The 27,927-nt window shown below is 37.0% G+C and overlaps 1 protein-coding gene across 7 annotated transcripts in view; it reads right to left on the reverse strand.

Moving 5' to 3' along the window:
* The window catches only part of FAM172A (family with sequence similarity 172 member A), a 433,278-nt gene that overhangs the window by 399,054 nt on the left and 6,297 nt on the right, over window positions 1–27,927 (reverse strand). The window contains exons 1-2 of one of the 7 annotated variants that reach the window (XM_054688528.1): window positions 21,584–21,620; window positions 16,868–16,991 (exon numbers count right to left, since the gene is read on the reverse strand). The exons of 5 other annotated variants lie outside the window; for them this stretch is intronic. In XM_054688528.1, the coding sequence (XP_054544503.1) occupies window positions 16,868–16,973 (106 nt within the window). In that variant the 5' untranslated portion in view covers window positions 16,974–16,991; window positions 21,584–21,620. Of the gene's footprint in view, window positions 1–16,867; window positions 16,992–21,583; window positions 21,621–27,927 lie in introns of those variants that run through there. One more of the 7 variants, XM_054688527.1, reaches the window with a different exon arrangement.

The following is a 27,927-nucleotide window of genomic DNA, read 5'->3' on the forward strand; positions in this document are numbered from 1 at the left end:
TTGCATGTCAATTTGGCTAGAATATGATACCCAGTTATGTTGCTATTAAGGTATTTTTTAGATGTGATTAACATCTAAATAGAAGCCTTTATGCAAAGCAAATCATCCTCCATAATATGTACAAGTCTCATGCAATTAGACAAAAGCGTTAAAAACAAAGACTACGATTCCCCAGAGTAGAAGGGATTCTCCTCAGAGTGCAACACAGAAATCCTTCCAAAGTTTCCCTCCTGCTGTCCTTAGGTTTTCCAAGTCAATACTGTGACATCAACTCTTTCCTTAATTTCCAGGCTGGCATGCTTCCCTACAGATTTCAAATTTTCAGTCACTAAGTACATGAGCCAATTTTCAACAGCAAATTTTCTCAATATCTATCTAATCTAGATAGATAAATGGATAGTCATGCAGAGGGAGAGAAAGAGACCTCCTATTAGTTATAATTGTCTAGAAAACTGACTAATAAGATGCTCATTTTTTCTGTAAATCTGTAACTATTCTATACAGCTAAGTCTATTAATTTTCTAATTCAAAATAAAGCAGGAAAAAAATTTAAAACAATATGAAGCATAGGTAGCACAAACAAAACAAATACCAAGATGGTCAAGTTACACAACCATGCAGGTAATTACAAAAAATTCTAATTAAAAGGTACTTTCATTCAAAAAGCAAACTTACTTATATGGTGGCTATAATATAAAGATACAGAAAATGAAAGGATTGAAAAATATAACATGGAAACAGTAATCAAAATTAAATACAGAGTAGCTATATTATATCAGAGTACACTTCAGAAAAACATGACTATATAAGGGGTAAAAAGGGAAAGGTCACAATGACAAGTCTCAGTTCATCAAGAGGATTTAACAGTTCTAAATGTGCATTATTTAATAACAGTGCTTTAACTGATTCAAGTGGATGGAAAACAAAAATTCCACAATTATAACGGAGATTTCAATACTTTCCTTGCAACAATAGAAAAAGTACATAAAATGGGTATAAAAAATCTGAAAAAGAAGCAAATCAACCTACTTATATTTATACAACATTCTAAGAAACAGTAACTTGCACATTTTTAATGCACATGAAACATTCACCAAGTTTCATGTTAATACACATAAAACATTCACTGGGCCAAAACAAATCTCAATGAACTAAAATGAATTGAAACCACAAAAAGTATGATGGAATTAGCCTAGAAATCAATGGAGAAAGCTATTAGGTAATACCCAAATATTAAACAAGAAAAAACTTCAAAAAAATCCACGAATCAAAAAAAAAAATTACAAAAATTTAAAAATAACTATTTTTTCTAGTGTAAAGTTCATTTATTTTTTAATAAATTATTTTATTTTATATAATTCTTACATCATTTTTCATTTTTGCATAATGTATGCATTTTCATTTTAGTTATATTCCCCATACAATTCCCACCCCCCTTTTTCTGACCCTAATCCCTCTTTTCCTTCCCCCCGCCCCCCACTGTAGTATGTCTCTGGTCTATAGTTGCTTGTTGACCTTGATTTTTACTTTATGGCAATTAGTCTTTTTCCTGGCCCCTTATTTAGGTTTTCTCAATTCCTGCTATGTGTGAGACCATCCGGTATTTTCCTAAAAATAACATTAAATAAATGAAAATGGAAACACAACATATCAAAATTTGTGTAGCACAGTAAAGCACTATATTGAGCAAAGTTTACATATTTAATATAAATATTAAGTATTTAAGTAGAAAGCAAAAAAGGTCTCAAATGATGTGAATTTTTTTTCCAGAAAGAGAAATAAAGGACAAACCATTCAAAGTGAAAAAGAAATAATAAAAATAATGGAAATCAATGAAACAGAAAACAGAAGAATGTGGAAAATCAATAAATCATAGGCTATTTCTTATTTCCTTGATAGATCTATATTCTTTTGTCTACATGTAACAGCTGTTATCTATTTTGCTATTCCAAAAGCTGTTTCTTAAAAAAAATAGACCATATCTCTACTGATAAATAGACAAATCACTTGCCAGAGTAATCAGGGGGGAAAAAAAGAAAAAGGTCAAGTTATCAATATCAGATTCTATGAACACTAAAAGTGTAATAGTGAATATCAAGAAATATGCTATACCACTACCTTGATAACTGAGATAAAATAGACATTCCTTGAATTATCCAATAAACTAAACGAAATTTGAAAACAGGTAATCTGAATAGCCCTATATCTATTTTTGGAAACTACATTCAAACTATAAAAGTTACCACAGAAAGAAAAAAGATGAAAGGATAAGCCAGACCCATGGGCATCACTGATGAATTTTATCCAAAAGTTAAGAAAGAAAAACACAGCATTCCAGGAGACAGATCTGAGGAAACACTTCTCAGCTCGTTTTAAGAAGCCAGCATAATAACCTTGATACCAAAACCAGACACAATTTTTTGTAAAGAAAGAAAATTACAGAACAATATACCTCACAAACAGAAGCAAGAATCTTCAACAAAAATGTATCAAATAGAATTAATCAATATATAAGCAGGCAGTACACTGGAAATTGTGTTGAAATTGTTTACCCTAGCAATGAAAGACCGGTTTATCATTTGAAAATGCTTCATTGTAATTCCCCGACACCTAAATTCTAGGATTCAGGTTCCCTGCTGCCATATAAATTTAGGTCTGCTCAAATGTGTTTCTTATCCTCTTTAGACTAGTGGCTACTGGAGGTATATTCTTTTCATGGATAATGGCATGAGTCCAATCGCTGACAAGTCATACAGCAGTAGCATATTGTAAGGTTCTGCTTGTGTCACATCCATTAACAATCCACTGGCCAAAGCAAAGCTGAAACCTTGATTTTCAACAATGAGGTTGGAAATACACTACTCCCCAGAGAGGGAGTAGTAGTTACTGAACAATAATAAAGACCATCACAAATAATGAAAATAATTCAACATTATGTTCTCTAATGTCTAGATGGATTTTTGATCAAGGTCAGACATTTTGTTGTTGTTACTGTTCAGGGTGAGGGGAGTAATAAAAACAAGTTTACATGAACTTAAAAATACAAGTTGTCAGGTTATAGAACTCTCCTAGAAGTCCAACAACAAAGAAAGTTTTCAAAAAATCAGTGTAAGTTATTAGACAAACTAAAATCTTGTACATGGCAAAGGGATAAAAGAATCTTTTTAAGAAATGGAAGCACTGTTCTTTACATGGCTATTCCATTGCCATCTCTGAGATGAAAAATGTCTCATATAATATGCATCCTTTTAGTTGTAACAGGCATCATCACCATCTGCATTATCATCATTAATACAGTAAGCTAGTTTAAAGTACTTTCCTCCAAAATACACTGCTTTATCCTTATTTATCTTGAGTTTTATCTGCCATTTTTCTGCCCACTGATATAATCTTACATGATTTTTCTAGTCATTTATCATATTATATGAAGCACTTTTCCAGTCATAAAAATTAAATCACCTTTATGTAGATCTTGCCATGTAAACCTAAAACCCTTTAAAGAATTGCAATCAGGGATAATCATCAATTCATTATTCTGTGCATCATATAGCCCGGTTTAAAAAAAAAAAAACAAAACACAAGAATAGAAATGCCTTCTTGATTTAGGAATAAACTTTTATTCAATGTGCCAATTTGTCCTGAAATTTATTTTACTGTGCTTTTGTTATTTACTAACATTTCCAATTCGATTCCCTCATTAATCATTACAAGTTCATGTGTATACTACTAAGTGTTCTCATTCCTATTGTGCCAGTGAAGAGAAAGATTTAGAGAAGTTAAACCTGTTCAAGGTAAGTATTGATAAAAAATATATGAGCTTGAATAGATAGTTCTATCTTTAGACCCTACTCAGATTCTTTGTCACCATACTATAAAAGGAAGCAACCTCCCAGCCAGTAGGTAGTTTATAGCCAATTCAACAGTAAAAGGTAGAGCTTTCTAGACTCAACCCTGATTCCTGAATGGAGGCTGCTGTGAACTAGAGGGGGAGAAAAACTAGGTTGACCTTATAAAGACTTAAAACAGGAGAACTGCTCTCCTGTTATCAGCTTCCATATGCATTCTGGTCTCTGTTCAGCTGACAGTACCTGCTTGCAGGACAGAGGACACCCTGCCAAGTGACGGCCACTAAATTTCCTTCTCTTTCCTTCTCTTAGGTCTCCCCTTTCTTACTCAGATGTAAATCTGCTTTTGAGGCTTGTCCTGTATTCTTAAATATGTGGGTGAGGACTCAATGAGGTAAGGAATGACTAGGGTCCATTCCCTCTTCTTGAGTTTGCCCCACAGAATTTTGGCACCCAGTGTGGGCCCAGACATCTGTAGTTAGCCAGGCTAAGGGACCCTTCTTTGTCTTGGTCACCATAAGCTATGTTGCAATTGCTGGACATGTGGTGGAATTTTTATCTTCTCCTTTAGAGGTGTTTGGCAAAATACGTCAGTAGTTCTCTTGTGTGTGTTTTCTTCAGACATAATTTCAACCCTCCGTTAAGGCAGTTCTTTCTCCTCCTTTTCTTCAAGTTTTTATTTAGGCAATATGATAAAGGCTGTTGTATAGATGCTGATTTTTGTCATATGGGAGGTCCTGTGGGCAAACACATGTAGTTGATTTTCAACCTCTAGCTTAGTACACTTGTTTTGGGGGGGATTCTTGGTGGTGCATATGAGTGTCTTCTACAATTTTCTTTTTGGTTTAATAAGATGTGAGCCTTGTACTCTGAGAATTCATTTGGATAAATTCTGGATGATTGGAACAAGTTCAGTTGTAAGTCACTTTTTAGGAAGCATGTGGTTTTTTTGTTGTGATATTACTTGAACTATATACTATATACACAGAGTTAGAGGAAAAGTGACTTATTGGTGGATCTTTCAACTATGATGCTATTTTGTGATTGGAAGCATTTTGTAAAAGACCAGGCAGAAGGGATGAAGTCTCATATATAAACCCATTATGTAACACATGAATTAGAATTAGAAAAGCCAGAGGCCCATTTGATGGCACTAGGAAAGAGAAACAGTCTTCCCCTGACCTTGACAGTTGTCAAGGGGGTAAAGTAGGAGGAGGCCCGCTCCTCAGTGGAGACTCTGAACTCACCAGAGGAAAATCCCTTTCAAGGGGCTAATGCTCCTCCTGAGAAGACGGCAGAGGATCCACAGGGATCACTGCTTCCCCCAAAATGGACTAGAATGGCGTCTACTTCTAATACCATTCAGGGCACCCAGTTCGCCAAAGATGCTGCCCTGGGATAGGAGAGTTCCCTCTTCACCAATTACCAAGGGATCAATGGAACAACTGGGGCAACCTGTCGTTACTTATGGTGATATACCCTTTATTCCACCACAGACCTCCTGAACTAAAGAAATCCTAGGCCTTCATCCCAGCAGGATCTTCAAAGGATGACTGAATTGTTTGTTTCTATCAGCCTACTAAGGAGGACATACACAGCTGAATGCCCAAGCAAAAGAGTTTTAGTAAGACATTACAAAATCAACAAAGTATCCAACGAGGATATGCCTGATTTCTTAATAGGATTATTCAAACTTATTGTTCTTACGTAGACATGAATCAGATACTCCAGAGAATGCTCAGATGATTAACACAATATTCACTGCACAGAATACTCCAGATTTTAGGAAGAAATTAACCAAGATAAAAGGCACCACAGAAATGAGTCCTTCCAAGTTGGTGGATGTAGTCTTTAGAGTTTACAGTGTAAGAGAAAAAAGGAGGCCTAACTTTCCATTGTTTTTGTAGAGAGAGGACAGGACAGGGTTAGGAGAAAGACAGAAGGGACATGGAAAAGAGAAGCAAACTTTTAAGGAAGAATTAGTGTGCTTATTTTAAGGAACATTGAAAAGACAGGGGTCCCAGGTTGGAAGAAAAAAAAAGAGAGGGGCCTCCCCGGTGGCGCAGCGGTTGAGCGCTGGGTTGCGAAGCTCCCCGCGACCTCCACGGCGCTGGTTCGATACCCGGCTGCTCCCCGGCCACCGGAGGAGGGTCCCACATGGCGCGCAGACCTCTCCTGCCGCCCGCTGCTCCCCTCAGCATTGTGCTTCGGTCCTTCTGCCTGCTCTGCTCCCCGCTCTGGCTCTGGTGAATTCTCTCACCCTCCCATGCTTCTGACTGTACCCAGTGCATGTATAAACAAACAAATAAATAAATAAATAAAATACGTGCCTCTTTAAAAAAAGAAAAAAAAAGAGAGAAAGTGAGAAGGAAAGGAAGCAGATGACAGCATGAAATGAGGATTCTGGTAACCGCCACAGGATGGAATTTAGGCAGAGCAGAGGGAATTAAGAAGCAAGGAGAGGGAAAAGGAGATAAACAGTAGTCAAGAGTCCAAACTCAGATGAGGAACAGGGAGGTACAGGGACCCCACTCAATCTGAAAAAGGCCTATAATGATAACCCATTTGGAGCCCCAAGTAATTCTTACCATAGGGGGCTATTTCATCAACTTTTTGGTGGACACTGGAGCAACCCCTGTTAGGCCTTGAATTCTAAATTAGCATGGTCAGCAGGTGTACTACACTAATCACTGAGACTGTGGGAAGGCAACAGAAAGCCTTCTTATAATCTTTAGAATGCCATTTTGTAATATAAGCCTCCAACATATCTCTTAATGCATGAAAGAGTGTCCCATTCCCTTTCTCCTTGGCTAGGACCTCTTCAATAAGCTTAATGCAACAGATATTTTCTCACTTGACAATCACAGGTTATACCTACAAGGAACCCCAGAACATGCCTTGCAATTCCAGATGGTACTCATTCAGAACACTCCTCCAAAAGGTAAAAGAGTAAATAAAATGGTTTAGGATGATGGAATTCTGGGATATGCCAAAAATGCACCCCCTGTAAGAACAAAAGCAGTAAAAGGGAGCAGAACCCCAAGGAGAAAGCAATATCCTCTAAATGAGGAGGTCTTGCAGGGAATTTAATCATTATCAAAAAATGTTCTTCAATCTGGCCTCATTTATTCCTGCCTCTAACCAACAACACTCCGATCTTACCAGTAAGAAACCACACACAAATAACTACCCCTTTTGTTCAGAATTTGAGGGACACTAATGAGACTGTTCAGAACATATTTCCAAAGGTGCCAAATATTTACACTATGCTAACAGCCATACTTGACGATTTCTGCTGGTTTTCAACATTGGACTTAAAGAATGCCTTTCATAGCATCAACTGCATTCCTGGAATCAGTTACTTTTTGCTTTTGAATGGAAGAACACTGAGTCTAAGAGCACTACACAATATTGCTGAATTCACTATAATTCTTTGAGGGTTTAAAAATGCCCTGATCATCTTTGGGGAATTTAGGGTAAATGATTGTCAGGCTTTTCTGCCCTGCCTCCATTAGGATTGGTGATGGATCCCTGAGGTCCTGTATGCATGCCTGATAGCGGGCACCTGGAGCAGGGTGTGGGCATAGGTAGGTGGGTTCACATGGGCTGAGACAGAGCCTATAAAGGCAGCATCTTAAGGGCAGAAGAGAGAGAACGAGACCATGAGACCACGCAGAGAGCCCAGAAAGAGTGAAGATTTGCTGGAGGCTGGGAGGCCTGCCAGCCTCCTGGCCCCCTGGCACCCCTGCCTGCCGTGTACCTGGTAAAATCCCAATAAAAGCCTGAAAAAGCCACCGAGGGCTCCAGGACTATCCTTTACCTGTCTGCATAGTATCATGAAGATCCTGCGCTACGTACTTTCCTGCCCCTACAGGGAAATACTGACCAGTGATCTCAGAAAGCTCCAACCAAAATGGGATCCTCCCACAATATGTGGATGATTTACTGGTTGCCAGCCCTGACTATGAATCTTGTCTAAGGAATAACATATTGTCTTTGAACTACCTGACAGAATTTGACAATAAAATTTTGACTCAGAAGACTCAAAGGTAACAAACTTGGGATATGAGATTAAGAAATGCAAACGAAGCCTTCAGACAGAAAACAGGTGATTTAAACTCTCAAGTCACTGGCCATTGAAGACAATTACATGGATTTTGGAAATGTCTGGAACTTGCAGAACTTGGATCCCCAAATTGGGTCTAATAGCAACATCTCAGACAGTGAGACACAGACACTGAACCTCTGTTTTGGACTCTGCAATGTCAACAAGTCTTTGATGAAATAACGACAAAACTGATCTCAACACCAGCCTTAGGGCTGCCAGATCCCAAGAAGCCTTTACAACTCTATGTACACGAGAGACAGGAAGTCAGTGATAATCCGTCTGTGATAATAAATCAGTCTGGGAGTAATAATCTGATTATTAGGGAAAGAAATATAGCCCATTGCAAACCTATCCAACAAGTGGACCACAAAACTAAGGGTCATCTCCATGTTTATGGGATGTAGCTGCCACATGCGACCTTCTACACAAATCAGAGAAATGTAGTTAGGGCAGTGCATCATTGTGTATGTGCTACATGAGATTTTGATATTACTAGACCAGAAGGGTGGACTGCAGGATGCATGGGGAAATATCCAGCAGTTGTATTAGATAATCCCAAAGTGCAGCTGTGAATCACTAGCTCTTTAATCCAACTACTTTGTTCCCAATTTATGCAGGGAGCTTTGAGGATAAAATCTTAACCAATAAGTGTTTAGAAACTATTGACAGTGTATGCTAGTCAATCAGATTTGTATGAACAGGACCTGCCAGATTCAGAGTAGGAACAGTTTATAAATGAGAGCAGTTTTATGGAACAGGGAAGCCGATATGTAGGATATGCAGTAGTGAGGCTTCAAGATACCATAGAAGGCAAAGTCCTCCCAGCTGAGACGTGAGTACAGAAAACCAAAATAATAGCTCTGACCTGAGTCCCGAAAAACTCTCAATTAAGAGGGTAAACCATACAAAAAGGACTTTTAATATGCCTTCATGGTTCTGAAAACACATGGTGTCATATGGAAAGAAAGAAGGCACCATCCAGCCAGTAACAAAGATATTAAGCACCACTAGAGCTCTTGGCCTTGCACAGGTGAATAGTTTGGCTAGTTCAATGTAAATAAAACTGCCTTTCCAGCAGTCAGTGGTGAAAGAAATTTAGCTTTAGAAAACTGAGGTTTGTCCTCATGAAGAAGCAAAGAGAAAGCTCTGTGTCTTTGCAAATGAGTTAAACTGCAATTTTATGTTATTCCACGTGCGCTAAATGAAAACCAAGAGAGCGGTGTTCATGTTGCATATCTTCTCCTTTGTATTTAGTCTGGTATCTGGAGGACAAAATTGATATATATGGCACCTATAGTAATTTTGAGCTCAACCACATACAAGGAACTAGTACAGGTGCTTCCTGGAGGTGTGCTGTGGGATAATATTCAGTTAATGAGAAAACTAATTTGGAATTTAATGGTTTGTTTTAAAACAAGTACGTGTTTGGGCCTCCCCTAGTGGCGCAGCGGTTGAGTGCTGGGTTGCGAGGCTGCCCGCAGCCTCTGCAGCGCCAGTTCGATCCCCGGCCACGGGCGAGGGTACTACAAAAAAAAAAAAACAAAAAAACAAAACCAAAAAACAACACCACCCCACCAAGTACATGTTTGAAGTTGTGGTATCAAGGATACTTTTTTTTACTTTACTACCTACATCATTTGTGTAGGGTACACGCTGGATGGAAGCGGCAGGTCTAAGATGAACTTGCCTATTATGTCTTTAAACATCAGGTAAAATAACAGTTGGGAAATTAAGGGTTTCTAAAAGTTAAAAATTCCAATTGAGGATGGGCTACTACTCAGCTATCAATAAAGATGAATTCTTGCCATTTGCAATATGGGTGGAACTGGAGGGGATTATGCTATATGAAATAAGCCAGAAAGACAAAGACAAAATACCAGATGATTTCATTCATACATGGATATAGAGAAAACAAATAGTAACAAAAAAAGGATCACGAAGAAACTGACAGAACAAAATCAAAATAAACCCTAAAAATGACTGCAAAACTGAGGATAAAGGGGGTGGGTAACAGAGGTGGGAGAGGACATAAAGGTCTCTAGCAAAGGATTATAGGCACTTGGATGGTGGGTATGGGATAATAACATACATCTGACTAGATATGAACCTATTACCCTAAATCATATACCAATGTTATCTCAATAAAGGAAAAAAATTCCATTTTGTGGAAATGGAATAAAAAGTGAAGGTATGATAGATGGAAAATTATTACTTTTGGGGAAAAATAATATAAGACGATGGGAAGTCTAATTTTGTCAACACTGTGCTGATGGAGTTTAATTAGAGTTTTTATATCTTAAATTGCCCCTGTTGGGTAATTAAACATTTTTTTTTCCTTTTATGCTAAAACTTCCCAGAAATCTAAATTAGGAAAAACTGGCATCCTTTTGTTTGACTGATTAAAAGAAACTTTAAGCTCAGTAGAGCTCCTAAGACAACCCATAAAATTTCTATTTTTTATGGGAAAGATATGACAAATTTGACCTATTCAATATTTATCTGCTTTTTAGAACTTAATGGGAAGCACTTTTCTTGAGAGAATGTCTAACCTTAGTACACACATAAATATTAATATTGGTGTTTTAAAAATTATGTGGGACTTCTTAAGTCTCATATAATATTGCTTGTCAATTCTGGTGGCTGCTATTTTGGAATAATGTAAGTTGTAATGCTGAAAAAATATCCATGTTAATTATGTTACTATCATATCTTTAATTTTTGGTATTTCAAAATTTTAACATCTGCATAAATGTTTCTGGAAAATTTACAGGAGAAAAAACTTGGCAATATTGTAAGATCAATGCTAATTGATGAGTTTGCTAATATAGGAATGGACTATTGAAAATGAACATAATTTTAATAAGTTTTTTTTAAAGATTTATTTATTTATTTATACAAGCACTGGGTACAGTCAGAAGTGCGGGAGGGTGAGAGAATTCACCAGAGCCAGAGCGGGGAACAGAACAGGCAGACTGACGAAATACACTGCTGAGGAGAGCAGCGGGAGCGGCAGGAGAGGTCTGTCACGCCATGTGGGACCCTCGCCGGTGGCTGGGGATCAAACCGGCCCTGCAGAGGCTGCGGGCAGCTTTGCAGCCCAGCACTCAACCACTGCGCCACCAGGGGAGGCCCAATTTTTATAAGTTTTGTTCAGATGATACCAGTTTTTTAATTCAAGAAATGTTTTTCTTTTAGCTGACCATGATCTGCAGCCAACATTAAAGTGCATTTTCTGAGTAGAACTCTCTTCCTGAAATCATCATAATGTGGAAAAATGGTAACAGGTATTCTTATCACTCAAGGCAATGTGTATAGCTTTGTATAATTTCAGTACGTATTATTATTTGTTTAAGAAAATTGGAAACATGGTTACATTAATATTGGAATTGTGATTGGAATGTCACAATTTAGAATAGATTGCTTCTGATGGCTGAGATTGAACAGACAAAAAAGAGCCTGCCACCTTGCACGCAGAGCTCTCCTCAACTTCCCACCAGAGTAGGGAAACATACCTCCATTGGCAGGCCAAAGACACCAGAGAGAAAAAACCTTAGGAACTGATAGAAGAGGAAATCTCCTAAAGTACAACTGGAGTGTTGAGATGGTACCACAGAGTTGCTCCCAAGCCTGGACAGGCCAAATTTGCTCAATATGAGATTCCATAGGGAAAGTTGCAACAAAATCACTGGAAATTCTACTTGGTTATTTTACACTATGAGTTTATGAAAAAACAGATAAAATGGATTAGAATTATATGTAGTTTACAAATGCATTTTATTGTACTATTTGATAGAACTGGGATGAAGGTGGACAGAAAATTATTTGAGAAAATTATTTTAATAGGAGCGTCTCCTAGAAAGTTTTGAGGGCGCCCCCCACCCTGTAACTTTTTCTGCTGTATGTTTGCTATTTGTTACACTAAAGTCTCCAGCATTTTTTGGCTAAGACTATTTTGTGGAAATGGAAGATACTGCTACACTGGCTAAGCAAGGACAATACCTCATGACTGACTGGTATTTCCTTTGAAAAGAGTGAAACTCTGGAGAAAACTGTCTTCCAAAATGATGCCCAAACATCCAGACACCTGACTTTCATCACCATAGAAAAGGTGACAAAAATTGAAAGTGGGGAATTGTGAAAGGACCAGTGAGAAATAACACCTGAGCCCGTGGATGGCACTTGATGGTAAAAGATGAAAATTTCCAGATTCCACTCCCTAACTCCCTGAATGGTGGTTATTGGGTTCTAAGGGTGCAATGGAGCTGCCAGATTGACCTCAAAAAGACTTAACACAGGGCCTCCCTGGTGGCGCAGGCAGTTGAGCGCCGCATTATGAAGCTGTCCTCAGCCTCTGCAGTGCGGGTTCGATCCTGGCCGGCCAGGTGAGAATCCCACATGGCGGGGCAGACCTCTCCTGTCTCGCCCGCTGCTCCCCTCAGCAGTGTATTTCGTCAGTCTGCCTGTTCTGTTCCCCACTCTGTCTGGTGAATCCTCTCACCCTCCCACGCATCTGGCCTGTATCCTGGTTCTTGTATAAATAAATCAATCTAAAAAAAAAAAAGACTTAACATAGGGGCCTCCCTGGTGGCGCAAGAGGTTAAGCAACACTCTGTGAAGCAATCTGCAGCACGAGTTTGATCCCCTGCCACCACGGAGCAACCCACATGGTGCCGCAGACCTCTCCTGACTCACCGGCTGCTCCCCCAAGCAGCATACTTCCATAGATCTGCCTGTTCTGTTCCCTGCTGTCTCTGGTGAATCCTCTCATACCTCCTCCCCTGCATCTCTGGCCTGTACCCCAGCTCTTGTATGCATAAATGAATAAACCTTTTAAAAAAAAAAAAGACTTAACACAGGCAGGCCACTCTTCTTTCGGTTTCTGTTTGCACTCTGGTCTCTGCTCAGCTAATGCTCTGCTGGTAGAACAAACAGCAGCCTGCTGCATAAAGTCATAGATTCTCTTCTTCTCTTAGTTCTCCCTTCTCTTACTCCACTGTGAATCAGTTTTTGTGTCTTGTCCTGTATTCTTAAGTGTGTGGGTGAGGATTCAATCTAGGTCATCCTTCTTGCCTCCCAAGTGTGCCCCACAGCAATACTTCTAAAATCCAGAAAATCAAATTTGAACACTTATATACTGTTTGTAAGAGTGTAAACTGTAATCACGAAATGGGAGATCAAATTTTCACATCAAATAAGGTTAAAGATGCACAAAATCTTGTATGTGGTAACCCAGAAAGACTGTTTAGATAGAAAGTCACACACATTCTTTATATTCTCTCCCAAATTAGCTAAGTCACTCTCAGCAAGAACCAAGCGTGCAGTCAAACCTCCATGGTTGTCCACAACTGTCTCCAATTCCTGTCTTCCTGTTCTCTTCTGAAGTTCTCCAAATAGGCTTTCATTTACATCAGTTTCCTGAAATGTCTTTATGAAGATCATGAATGACCTCCACTGTCAAATCCAAAAGTAAGATTCTTAGTCCTTGTCTAACCTGATTCATCATCAGCATATGACTAAATTATTTACATTTTTTCAGTTGGTGTTCAGGCTCTCATTCTTGCTCCTGGTTTTCAGCCTATTTTACTAAAAATTCAATTCCAGTCTCTTTTGATGGTTCCTCCTCACTTTCCTGATTCTACAGTCAAGAGAGCCCAAAGCTCAATCTTCAGACCTCTTAAGTGGTACACTAACACCTCAGGTGATCTCAATTAAGATCATGACTTTAAATAATATCTTTAGGCTTAATGATTCCCAAACATCTTATGACTAACCCAATTACTCAACAAACTTGAGAATCAATATCTCCACTTAAATATTTAAGTTATATCTTAATTTCATATGTTTAAAACCTAACTCTCTCTTTCCATAAAACCACTACAAGCTGATTTTCCCACAGTTTTGTTAATCAAAATATTGGCATCTATTTTAGTGCTATTTATAAAACAATGCTATAGTGGGAAGGGCTACAGGGTCAAAGAACAGTGGCCAGTAGAACACACACACAATGGGTTCTCACACACACACAATTTCAATACCACTCATGCTTGGGGGACAACAACAATGGGGTTCATTTAACAAACAGGGGAAACAAAAGAGTTTTCAAGGCCCCAGTGGCCAACCATCTCACCCAGACAGTATCCACAGGGTCCAAAAGTCCAAACGAAAGGCTGCTTTATCCAAGATGGTGCTGTCCCACCAACAAGGGCCTGGCACTTGCCGGCAAGCAGCAGGCCAGGACCCAACTCACCACAGCTGGAGATGCTCAGAGGAGGGGCAGCTGAGGTGACATTGCAGCAGCCTGCAGTAACAGTCTGGACAAGATGGAACACCAGAAGGAACAGCACTGGGAGGTGCTGCCAGAAGGCCAGATACACCATGTTAACAGCTCTTTGTGAGTTGTTGGCCCACACCAACTGTTATACCAGCAAGGCACAAGGCAGATTTTTCTATTGATTTGGGAGACAGATAAAGGAGAGTCCTGCAGCCCTCAGTGGCTTTTTCAGGCTTTTAGTGTTCTATCTACACCAATTGTGGGGCAAGCCCACAGGCTGGCAAGGCAGGAGGCTGGGGTCCAGGAGGTTGGTAGGCCTCCCAGACCCAACAAATCTTTATTCTCTTTGGGCTCTCTCTGGTGGCATTGTAGTCTCTTCCTCTGTATCTGTTCTGCTGCAGCATCTTCTGCTGCCCTGTCCCCTGTCACTCACCACCACACAGTCCTTTGTGCACCCGTCCTCTATGACACCACCCCTATATGCTCAGCCTCCAGGCTCAAGTGTACCCAATTATGTGTGCCCAGACCATACTCCAGGCATCCACCATCAGGCATGGGTACCCCGAGCCCACAATCCCAAATGACTCCTGCATTCAAGGCCACAGGTGATAGCCACAGAGGTCAACACTGCAAAGGCCTGAGCAATTTTTATTTACCTTACACCAACAATAAACAAATCTTTGAGATACCAGGCCTAAGGCCTGGTGCTCTTTTCCAGTGATTTCAGAGGCAGGCTGGAGGTAGGTGCAATACTAAGGTCTTCAGCTTCCCTGTGAAGTTTTTTGGCTACTCTTCTTTCTTCTTTCCTCGGCTACTGGATGCGTCTTCTTTCTTCTTTCTCACAGGCCAAGAACAGAGTCCTTCTCAAACACAGATTGGGTCTCAGAGTCTAAGTCCCTCCTCAGAGGCCAAGAACAGCATCCTTTCCAGAGTGAGCTTGAGAGCCTCTCAGGAACAGAGTTCCCTAAGTGAGTATCCATCAGGAACAGAGAGCCCCAAGCTGGCTCGTGCCCTGCCTTATATCATCTTTCAGGGACCCCCACATACAGATCTGGTTTCAATCTTATGGCTGACTGGACCATTTACCAATCAGTTCATAGCTCACGCCTGACTGGTCCATGCTACAATCCAGGCAAAAATCCATGGGCCTCTATTGCCTGCAGCTGGAGGGAGTCACAGTATTGGAGCTGGCACAGTGTGGCCCCATCCCCATCCCTACAGCCTGAACTTGGGGCTGCATGGAAGGGGAACCACTGCTGCCTGCCATCACTGCTGACCCTGCCTGCAGCTGGAGCCCAAGAGGAGCGACTAATGGTGGGTGATAAAATGCTCACTACCTGCTGCTGCTTCTCCTACCTGCAAGCAGCTTCTGGGGGCAGGCACTGGAGCTCTGGGCAAAGGGGGTGTCTCCAACTTCATTTAGGCCTAGAACCTTTACAATTAGGCATATTTCTTGCCTAATCTAATGACAAATCATGTCATCTCTTCCTTCAAAACATATCCAGAGTATCTATTCATCATTTCCTTTGCCACCACCCTAATCCAAGACATTATATTCTTACATTTGTGAGGAGACTTAGTGTGGAAAACATGACTAAAGCAACACTCCTAGCCATTTGCAAGAACTATTTACTTCATCTCCTTGATAGATCTTTTTTTTTTTTTTAAAGCAGGGGCACAGTGAGGGACAGCTGGCTAAGAAAGTGACAAATTTTTCCTATATATGCATAGATTTTCATGAAAAGTCAGAAAAGAAGCACGTAAAGAGTACTGAGGTATCTTAATTAACCAGTCTGGCACAGCAGATTAGGACAGCAGCTAAGGATTCAGGAAAGCAACCGTAGCCAAGATGCTATAGCACATATTGAGCTGGGGCCTCTCCTACCAAACATTTTGAAGACCACACAAACCCTACACCAAATCAAATAAAAGGAACGCTTATCATCTAACATCTTGACATCTAGAAAATTAAAAAAAAAAAAAACAAAAAACTTTTTTCCACCACAAAGAAAGTAACTGTGGGAACTTGCAACAGGTTACTAAAATAATCTGATCCTAGGCAAGTCACTAGACAATTAGATTGAAATATAAGCTAATTAAGAAACTTTACATCTTTCAGGAGTAAGATTATTTTAGATAGCTGGTGTTTTCTACATCTAGAAATAAAAATTCCAAAAAAATGGGTAATGCAAATTCCTTCCAAGGAGTTAACATAGAATGTCTCTCATAAAATGTACCCAGAACCAACACTATAAAGATACAATACAGAATTAGGCATTATCTAGTCATTTTCTTAACTTAGTATGACATTCCAATCAACAAATATATGGTAAGGATACTGCTAGTCTTGACTCAAGAAACCTACAATGTTAGTGTTATCATTAAATATATGACTTCGAATAAGAAAGGCGATAGGAATCTCACAGCTGTAAAATTACATGATTTTACGATGTATATACTGAATACAAACTATTCAATGCATCTCCAGCACTAAGACAGATGCTGTGAGGGATACAAATAACTACAAATAGTTTAGGCACTGATATTATTATTTTGTATTGAAATGAATGGGAAGTCCCTAAATATTCCTATATCTTCATTAGGCACAATAAAGTATCCTGAAAAAGTAAATTAAGTATGTACCTTTCAGTGCTGTAGTCTTTTCTTTTTCATCTGGACCTCCCTGCAGGATTTGTGCCATGCTTATCCAAATTGGCAACAAAATTAAAGAGCTCAAGGTAATAGACATCAATCTTCAGAAGACAGTCTAGAATGAATGAAAGCAATAAATTAAGTGCTACTCAATCCTACCTATTCCATGAGAAGTTCCTAGATCCTCCCAGTTGGAATTAATCTATCCTGATTTTCCACTGTACTTTGTTGATGCCTGTACCACAGTACTGATCACAGCCTGCCTTGCATTATAGTTATTTATGTATTTGTCTGGGTCACCTAACAGATTACAAGACACAGAACAGAGCTATCAAATTTTTATCATCTTTATATTGCTCATTTCACCAAACAATACCATGTACATACAGATACCTAAAGTTGCTGACTGAATTTTGCTAAACTTATCATTTAGGTTTAATTCTGTAAATGAATAGTAACAGATAATAACCTAACTTTAAGAAAAATCTTTAGGTTGTTTCAAAATCTTGACATTGCTTTTAAAATAAACTGTAAATATGTGCCATTAAGAGGTTGAAATGTCTTCCTCTTGAACATGCAGTCAGAAGGAGAAAAATACTTAAATACATAAAATGCCTATAAATCATCGATAGTGTAATTCAAATACAAGTTTAAGGGGAAAATTAGAGCCCTTTTAAAATGAAACTATGTCAAATGTCTGGGAGTCATACTCTATAAATGACACTCCAATAAACAATCATAATATAAAATTATGACTTGATGAAAATTTAATTCTGCTCTACTTTGGCCCAAAGGATGGCATTAAATCTAGATGGTTTTTCCCAGGATACACACAAACAGGAAAGACCCACCAATCCTTAAGTTTAAAAGAAAAAAAATGTAACATATACAAACGATAAAACAAACTAATTTTCATCAATCCATAGTTGTTGATGGAACTATATAAAAACCACACTCATGACAATAATGAAACTAGAAATAATATTCCTCTGATTAAGAGACCCAAATGATTTGCTACCCACAAATCAAACCTGTTTCCATTATGAGATACAGTTATAATTATCTTTAAAAGCTTTTCATAATCAGTAGAAAGTAGAGGAAAATATTGAAAAAATCATACTGAAAATATTTTATTTTTTTAAAGATTTATTTATTTATTTGTTTGTTTGTTTATTTATTTATTTATTTATTTTTTCATTTATACAAGCACTGGGTACAGTCAGAAGTGCGGGAAGGTGAGAGAATTCACCAGAGCCAGAGCGGGGAGCAGAGCAGGCAGAAGGACCGAAGTACACTGCTGAGGGGAGCAGCAGGCGGCAGGAGAGGTCTGCGTGCCATGTGGGACCCTCCTCCGGTGGCCGGGGAGCCCCCAGGGATCGAATCCGCGCTGCAGAGGCTGCAGGCAGCTTTGCAACCCAGTGCTCAACCGCTGCGCCACCGGGGAGGCCCTGAAAATAAATATTTTAAACTATGTTCCAAATGGTCATGAACTAGTGTTATCCTTATCACTCAACATTCACTGTATTGAGTGGTATAAAACAGTCCTCTGGCTCTACCATTAACTAGTCATGGGACTTTGAAAAAATTAATTCACTTCTCTGTATCTCATTTTCCACATGAAAAAGACAGTCATGCTTCTCTCATCATACTATAATGAGGTTAAATGTAAAACATTTATGTTTTATGTAAAACATAAAATAGGATAGTGCCTGATACATTAAAGCACTCAACATACGTTGGCCTCTATTTTTTAATTGTTGTAAAATGTATACTAGCTTCACACTTCGGGGACAAGTCACTTTACATCCAAAACTTTTAGTTTTCTCATTCATAAAATGTAGATCACAGAGAGTGGTTGAGAACTGAATATTATAAAGAGTGTGACTAGTCCATCATTGTTATCACAAGCAGTACCACTGCTTCTCAATGGTGTGAGGTTTCCAATAACTACTAGAATGTCTGACTATTTTTGATTGGGAAAGCATGTTCACTTAACAGTGGAAGTAGCTGATATTTGTCTTCTGCGAATAGGTAACTCAAAACCCTATAAATTCTACATGAGTAAAATATATCTATCAAGAAATATATCCTAGTCTATAGGGAAGGAAATGTGTAAGAAACCAGGGATGCAATGGTAAGTAAAACAGATAAGATCATGAGGCATACAGCAAAGAAGGGAGGGAGAAGGGGTAAAACAGTAGCAAATGAACACAACAGAATATGGTAATGGCTCAAGGGTAATACAGGGGCGGGAGAACTATGGGGACTACAACAATGTAAGGGGGAAAATGTCATTAATAAAAAAAAATTAATTTAAAAATATATACGTCATTGTGTGGGGGCTTATTCTCTAGCTACCAAATCAAATGATCAAGTAGCCACAAATAAAGTATATATGCTATAGACTTATCATTACAATGCTGTAGAAAAATCAATAGTTGTAAGGGCCATCTATTTACATTCAGGAATTAGTCTTATCTGTCAAGTCCCACAAGTTTAACAAACAACTTCTTAGTATACATCATCCTGTAGTAGAAATTAAGGAGAAATGTTCATAATGAGAGATTCCATATAGGGTTCTTTGCTGACAACTGTACAACTGAATTAACTATTTATAGGGAACTTCTTGCATTTATGACTCTCTTTGCCAATTCAGTATTTCTTCTAAATATAAACTGTTAGGTTATTTTTTATTAGCCCCAAATTGTATGATTTCTAAAAAGAGCAATTTATATAACTGATTTATTGTTAGCTTGAACAAAGATAAATTTTTAAAAGATTTTTGGTGATAAGTCATTTTCAAGAAGCACAGTTTAAAGTTCTGGAAACCTAGGTCACAACATGGTGACTTGATAACAACAGAGTTTCTACCTGAAAGTTGCTAAGAGTGTAGATCTTTAATGTTCTCAGCACACCACTTGTGTTCTACGTACACAAGTAACTATGTGAGGTGATAAACGTGTTAACTAACTTTATTGTGGTAGCCCATTCCCGATATAAACATTTATCAAATCACTACATAGTACCTGTTAAACCTATGCAATATTATGTCAATTATATTTTAATAAAGCTGGAGAGGAAGGAAAATCTCTAAATACTCCAATATTTAGTAACAACTAACAATATTTAGTAACAACTTTACACTTTGATTTCCATGAGAATAGGTACCATGGCTGTCCCCAGAATGTGTCTGGGATGTTTGGAGTTCAATGGATCTTTATTCGATATATGGATAAATGAGTAAAATATAGAGGGAAATAAGATTTACATTTTAAAGAATTATTTTCAAGAGTCCCATGATTAAATACCAATAATCATTCTTACTCTATAATCTAGAATTACCTACAGCAACTCACCGAAATGATGACATACAAGGAAAAAGACAACTAATTACTGTGACCCTAAAGCTTACAGCAGCAGATGCAAAGCAGGTAAGCATAAAGAAAAGCAATTTGTTTGTTGCTCTCTTATTCACTGTTAGATTTTTACCTTCTCAAGTTATTTTCCATGGCTGTGGCACAGCTGGTGAAGCTAAATCTGGAACATTATAAATTCTCAATTTAGTTTTCCTAATAAAAATTCAGAGTTATAACCTGCATGACCACAGATAAACACTACGGAAAATGCAGCTAGCAAGCTGTTTGATACATTCGATATATATTAATATGTGCACTCGACATAGTTTATTTAGTATTATCTGATAGAGGTTAGGTTATAGGGAATAAAGTGGTGGAAGGTTTTACTTATGTGAATTGGGACACAGTTGACATGTTGTATACTTCATGATAACCACTGCTGTTTAAATATGGTTTTCTAGAAATGGTTACAGTATAAACTAGATTCAAAACATCTCAGTTTGCAATTTCATTCTGTGAAGTACACAAAGCAATTATCATATCTTCTTCACTTCTACGATTCTAACAGAGAATCCTCTATGTATAAATAAAGCTATAAATAACTTGTCATGTGTAATCTTTATCCAGTCAGCATTTCAAAATATGAAACAGTAGAATATTTTTTATATTCTGTTGGCTTAAAATATGGCAAGAACACATAAAATATACAGAAAGATACACAGAATCCTTAAGTTTTTTTTTACCTTTGTTCTTAGGTAATAGGAATTAAATAAAAATGATTATGCAACAGAAGGTCTTTCTACCTCAATTTCTGAATACAATGATGAAAATACAAAGTATATCACAAGACAAGTAAAACTGGGTTTTTTCTGGGACCCCTAGAACTGGTCTGATTTTATCTCGTCCCAAAGAATCTATGTTAATTAAATTAAGCTCTGGAAATCCAGCTCAAAATAGCCTACATGCAATCAAAAGTACAGTTAAGTGAATCATAACAGATTTTCTAGAAACCAAAAGACCCACCCAAATTACACTTAAATATCTGTTAGTCTTAAATTGTTCATCAGTGAAGGTTAGTTCATAATAACAATGGACAGCTTAGAGTTCTGAGAAGACAGTGCAAAAAATACATGTTTTGGAGTGTGTGTGTTCATGTGTGCATTTTGGATAGATTTATGGATTGTAAAACAAGGTTATCAGACTTGAGTAAACATGGAAGACAAAGCCCAGAGTAATACGGGCTCACAAAAAATGGCAACCTCTACAGCAAATGTAATCTGAGTTCGAGTCAAGATTTAGTTCAGACTAGAAATACCTATTCAAGCTTATTTAAAATAAATCCTTAGCTTACCACGTAGCAACAGTAGTAGGCTTGGAATGAGAAATCTAGATTCTTAATTCTTAATTCTACCACCCAGTGACCTTGAGAAAGTCAACTTTGCTAGCCTAAGTAATAGGAGTAACAATGAAAATAAGAGCACTTCCCTTTTCAGTATAATTATAAAGATTTTATGAGAGTACATGAAAAACATCTTATAAATACCATTATAAATATTAGTAATCTAAATAAAATCAATTAATTTATGATCAAGTTGCAAGAAGGGTACCCAACTCAGTACTGCTTACAGGAATGAGAAACTTTTGAGAAGTATTACTTGTGTGAATTATGTGAACAAATAATAAAGCCACTCTATAGATACCTATTAAGTTCATTTGGGTATCCAAGACTATATTGCTATAATCACAATGAACTTTAAATTTTTTACATTATTTATTTACATTCTTTTCAACCTTATTAAAATTTGTGCCTGGAAAATGTTCAACTATGTGAGTTCTACCTTCATTTAAAGCTTTGCCCATAGAAAAACAGTTTCAAACATCTCCTAAATGTTCATGTTGGTCACAAAGTCACCATGTCCTTCAATGATGATTAATTTATCTTATTAGGTCATCACCACAACTGAAAGGAGTTGACATATCTGCAATTTACAAAGATGAGCATCCTGGGGTTCGAAAAATTAAGTAACCTAATCAAGACACCCCAGATGGTAAAGGATGGCTGAATTCTCACTCTGGTATTCTGTCTCTTAGTTATGAGTTCCTTCTACCCTGCCATTTCTTTATGCCATAAGATGTTGCGCTCATGTACAATTTTTAATAAGGATTGAAATCTGGTAGTAACTGCTTTACTATTATTATTATTATTGTTATTATTAACTAACCCCACATTGTACTAACTTACTTAAAAGTTAGAAACACATCACTTTCAATGAAAAAGCTAAGCATGGAGTTAAACAATTTATAACACCAACAATAATGTTTAATGACAAAGTCAAGCTTTGTGGAGACCACAGTCATAGTGTAAATAAGGTATATAAGTAGCATTGATATCTATTACTCCTTATTGCTTATTAAAGGGAAAATCTCTGTAAAGCCTGACACTATCTAATGTTATCAGTAAAATGTTATCAGGAAATGTTATAAGTAAAATACTCAGAATTTTTCTTTTTTAGCTTCCATAATTTCCCAATTATTTATGGAGTCATAGTACTTTGTAGAATTTCCTGTTTGTATGTTATTTCAACAATGTTCATATATTGGGACCAATAAGAATGAAATCAGAAAAATTTGAGAAGGCTCTGTATTACTGCGATACTACAAATAGCCAATCTTAACAAAGAAAATTAGGAATAAAATTTCAAGTCACCTTTTGTAAACTTCAATATTAGTTACAGTGACTATTTTATTATCAAACAACATACACAATTCATACCTTGCCTAAATTAAGAAAGGATTTAAAGTGGCAAAATTCTATTATTCCAACAATAATCAAAAGGTTTTGACACCCCCCTGGCTGCTAAAAAGTATTTTTCCCCTCAGAAAAGACAACCATTACGTAGCCACACTATTATATGAATGAACTCTATGGCACTGATTGTGAGCATAAGGAGGATACTTTGTGTAATGTTAAGCCATTTATGCTATTAGATTTATGCTTAAAATCGGCATGCCAGCTGGCTCTCATTACTCTTGTCTATACAGGTACAACGTATAGAGTTACTTCCCATGACCATAAGACACAAAAATTGTACAATGGACTTCACTTCCAACATTATAATTAAGTTCACTAAGACACCCTTCTGCCTAGAAAACTAACCTAAACTTAATAACTAAACAATAGAATATCTGTAAATATCATTCACCAATTTAATGTAAAGGTAGAAAATCATAAATAATTTCAATAACCACAGAAAAGAATTTGATAAAATTCAACACCCATTTTTGGAAAAGAAAAGTCGCAGGAATACGCAGGAACATACTTAAACATGACATAAGATTTCAAAATACAAATTTAAATAAACTAACAATTATTCTTCATAATAATATATTTGAAACATTCTCTTTAAAATCAAGTAACTGAAAAGAATACTTATTACAACTCTTAGTATTACCACTTCTAAGTCAAAGTTTTCTGGATGTTCTAATCAGTATACTAAGATACAGAAAAATAAATAAAATGTATAAAATCTGAAAACAGGAAAACATTACCAGTATTTGTAGATGATACAAAAAAAAAAAAGAATAATCAACAAAAAAGATTTTCTAGAATCAAGAAACAAGAAAAATCCCTAATACACTATTAAGAATTTAATAGGATGGTTTGCTATAATATTTATATATAAAAATAAAGTATCTTTATAAATACCAGTGACAGTTTGAAACATCATTTTTAAAACATCACCATTTATAACAGCAAAAAATCAAGAGTAAGAATAAATCTAATGAAGGATTTGCTAAAGCTACATGTAGAAAATGGTAAAGTGTTACTGAAAGACATTAAAGAAAACTGAAATGCATAGACAGATATACCACATTCAAGTATAGAAAGACCATTTTCCTCTAGTTGACACATATATTCAGTACAATTCCACTCAAACCCAACAGAGTTTTCCACAAAACTTGAAAAACTAAAAATCAAAAAGTTCTATGCAAGAAGAATGACCAAGAATACTTAAGAAACTCTAATAGGGGCCTCCCCGGTGGCGCAGCGGTTGAGCGCTGGGTTGCGAAGCTGCCCGCGGCCTCTGCGGCGCCGGTTCGATCCCCGGCTGCTCCCCGGCCACCGGAGGAGGGTCCCACATGGCGTGCAGACTTCTCCTGCCGCCCGCTGCTCCCCTCAGCAGTGTACTTCGGTCCTTCTGCCTGCTCTGCTCCCCGCTCTGGCTCTGGTGAATTCTCTCACCCTCCCGCGCTTCTGACTGTACCCAGTGCATGTATAAACAAAACAAACAAACCAGCAAACAAATAAATAAAGCATGCCTCTATAAAAAAAAAAAAAAAAAAAAAGAAACTCTAATAGGAAAATATGATAGGGAAGACTTACCAGGACTTATAGTAAGATTCATACTATTAAACCAGTATGTTACATAGTAATGCAATAAACAAACTGATCAATAGAATAGAATGTATGTTCAAAACAGATCCATGTACAGATTCATATGATATAATTAATATCAGCACAGCATTAGGAAAGGAAGGACTTTTCAATAGCTGGAAAAAATGGTACACAACATAATGAAAAAATAATGAAATTAAACACCTACCTCACTCCACATATAGAGATCAATTTTGAATTGATCTAAGACTAAGAGTACACATGGGGCACACACACACACACACACACACACACACACACAGAAACCATAGGAGACTATTGTTGTGATGTTGGGCAGAGAATATAATCCTAGTGAGATACTATTTTAACACCCATTAGACTAGAAGAAACTTAAAAACCTGACAATATGGAAAGAATGGATGATCAAAATACAAATTAGCACAACCACTATGGAAAAATGGCTTGAGATTTCAAGTTAAACATTCTACCATAACTTTTAACCCAAGAGTCTCAAGTCTTAACTCGCTACTTGGTCTTGTTCATGTACGTAAGAAGACAGGTACATCAATGTTAGTTTCATCAAAAAAAAACTAGTTCATTTATGATTTATAGCTGCAAATTACTTCAAAATGTAGTAGCTGCCAAAACAAAAATCTTTGTAGTCTCCCACAATTTGTATGGATCAGAAATTTGGAAGCAGCTTAGCTGGGAGATTCTGAATCGAATGGATGAGGTTTTAGTGACAGTATACTGACAAGATCTGCAATCATCTGAAGGCCTAACTGGGGCTAGAAAATGCTCATTTATACAGATAAATTATTGATACTGGTTGTTGTTAAAAGCCTCAGTACTTCCCCACATGGCTTCTTTGTAGCATCACCCATGACATAGCCACTGGTTTTGTCCAGAGATAGATCCAGGAGAGCAAAGGGAAAGTTGCAAGTCTCAACATCATTTCCTCAATATTGTACTGACACAGGGAGCTATTCTATTCAATAGAGAATGTTTCTTCACAAAGGCACAAGTATCAAAAAGCAAAGATTACTGGAATTCATTTTAGAGTATGGGTACCACAAATGGAAAAAGCTGCTCTCCAATTTCAAGAGAGCAGATACACAGCAGTACATGGTCATGAGTCTCTTAAAAGGAATACATTCTGAAAAATGCATCATCAAATGACTTTAGCATTGTGTGAACATAATAGAGTGTAATCACACAAACCTTGATAGTATAGCTCACTAGACACCTAGGGCGTATATTACAGCCTATTGGGACCACCATCATAAATGCAGACCATCACTGACCAAAATGTTGTTCAGCAATACATGACTGTATTAATAGAGGTGAGTATTATATAGCAGAGCAAATAAAAAACAACTACAATCAAAAACATGGATGAATTTTCCATCTACATTGAGCATGAAAAGAAACTGAAAACAATTTACTGATTATAATGTGAGTGACAAAACTAAAAAAAAAAAAATCAGAATAGGGGTATTCATTTAAAACAAGTTTAAACAGATTCAGAATAGTGATTACTTCTGGGAAGATGAGAAAGTCATAAGATGGGAACAAACATGTATCAGTGCAATTATTAATAGCATTTTAAGTCTTGGATGAGTGCTAAATTTATAGCTATTCATCATATTACTAAGGTGGCCCCTTTTCAATGAGTGTATAATATACACATAATCACACAGCAGCTCTGGTTGCACATGATCATTTTTAGAATCAGTGATATATATTAAATAAATGCAAAAGAAAAATTTTATTATAACTAATTTTAGTAGCATCATCTTTTGTAATTTGTTCTTTGGGGCATTTTTCTCTTAACATAGATAGTATTCAAAGTCTAGTCCTACTTATTTAGCCAGTAATGTGGGTGTCCTGCTGGTGAATAGACTCTAGTAGACAGTTATTTTAAAAAGGATAAACAGGTAATGAGTTAACTCAGAGCAATAAAATATCAATAAAATATTGTTTCGGAAACTTAATTTCTTTATTTTGAAATGTTTTGAATTAAAAAGTGATTGCTCAAGCCTTTACTAAAAAAACAAAATATTTTTAAATTTTGTATTAAAAATAATATCCCACAAATTTATAATATTTTAAAACACAACTAAACACTTCCGAAAATGTCAACTGTCATTTATGTTTTGCTCTTTGCTTGGTACATGCCACTAGTAAGCATAACAAGTAAAATCTGCCTTTGAGGATATACAAGTAATTTAAAAAAAAGATCACATAAGGGATACTATAAGTACCTTAGAAATGAAAAATGAAGACTAAGAATTCAATTCAGAATAATCTGTCCCTTTGGCTACTAAAAGATGGGCTCATCTAATCACAAAATATATCCCACAGAGGATCATCTGCCAGTCTTTCAACATGACACAAAAATAGGCTGTAATTCTGGAAGGAAAAAAAAAAAACCCTTCCCTTGTTTTTTCCAAAATAAGGTAAAAAAGAAAAATGCTGTAACAGCAACCACTGGAGGGAGGACTTGATGTTTGAATGAGAATAAAACAAGCATAAAACATTTTATATGGTGCTTTGTCTGAACATAACATTTTGTTAAACTCATTTCTATTTCTTTAAATGACATGCTGAAAATACTGCTTTTTCTACATGAGAGCTGAAGTTTTTTTTCACTGAAAAACAGATGTTGATTCAACCATCCTTTATTGGTACACAAATTAGCTATAAGAAAATTATAAAGTTGCCTGCATTGACAAAGAATTAACACTGGTGCCTTGTCTAAGTGTATATTTAAAAGCATATCCTTGACTTGAAATAATACTTTATTTTGTTCATTTGAAATGCTGCACACAAGTTTTGCTATAGGACCTCAGGCACAACCTAGTTTATAAAATCACCTGAAATCTGACTATATGAAAATAAATATATTTTTACATTTGTTGATGCAAACCTGGTGCCTCCCTCTCCCTTCTCGAACAATCTCCCATTTGCTCTCTTTTCCCAAAGGTCCCAAACGAATCTTCAAATCTCCAGTGCTGGTCTTTTGAACATCACTAAGTACAGGGATACTACTTAAAGCAAGTTTAAATAAAGTCACAGAACTGGAAGGGCCTAGACACAGGTGTTTCATAAGCCCAGTCTCTCATTTAATAGTTGTTACATACTATTCAATGGACACCAAGTTTTGTGCAAAGTCCTAGAACAATTCCAAATGTGGCAATCAAACTTCCCTTTTAAAACAATTCCTCATACAACCAGTAATTTTGGAGTTGACTTCTTAATCCCAACTTACTGTGATTTAATCAATGAGCAGAGAAAAC

Source organism: Talpa occidentalis, unplaced genomic scaffold (assembly GCF_014898055.3).
Source record: "Talpa occidentalis isolate TD23 unplaced genomic scaffold, MPIMG_talOcc4v2.1 talOcc4.6, whole genome shotgun sequence".
NCBI classification, from domain to species: domain Eukaryota; kingdom Metazoa; phylum Chordata; class Mammalia; order Eulipotyphla; family Talpidae; genus Talpa; species Talpa occidentalis.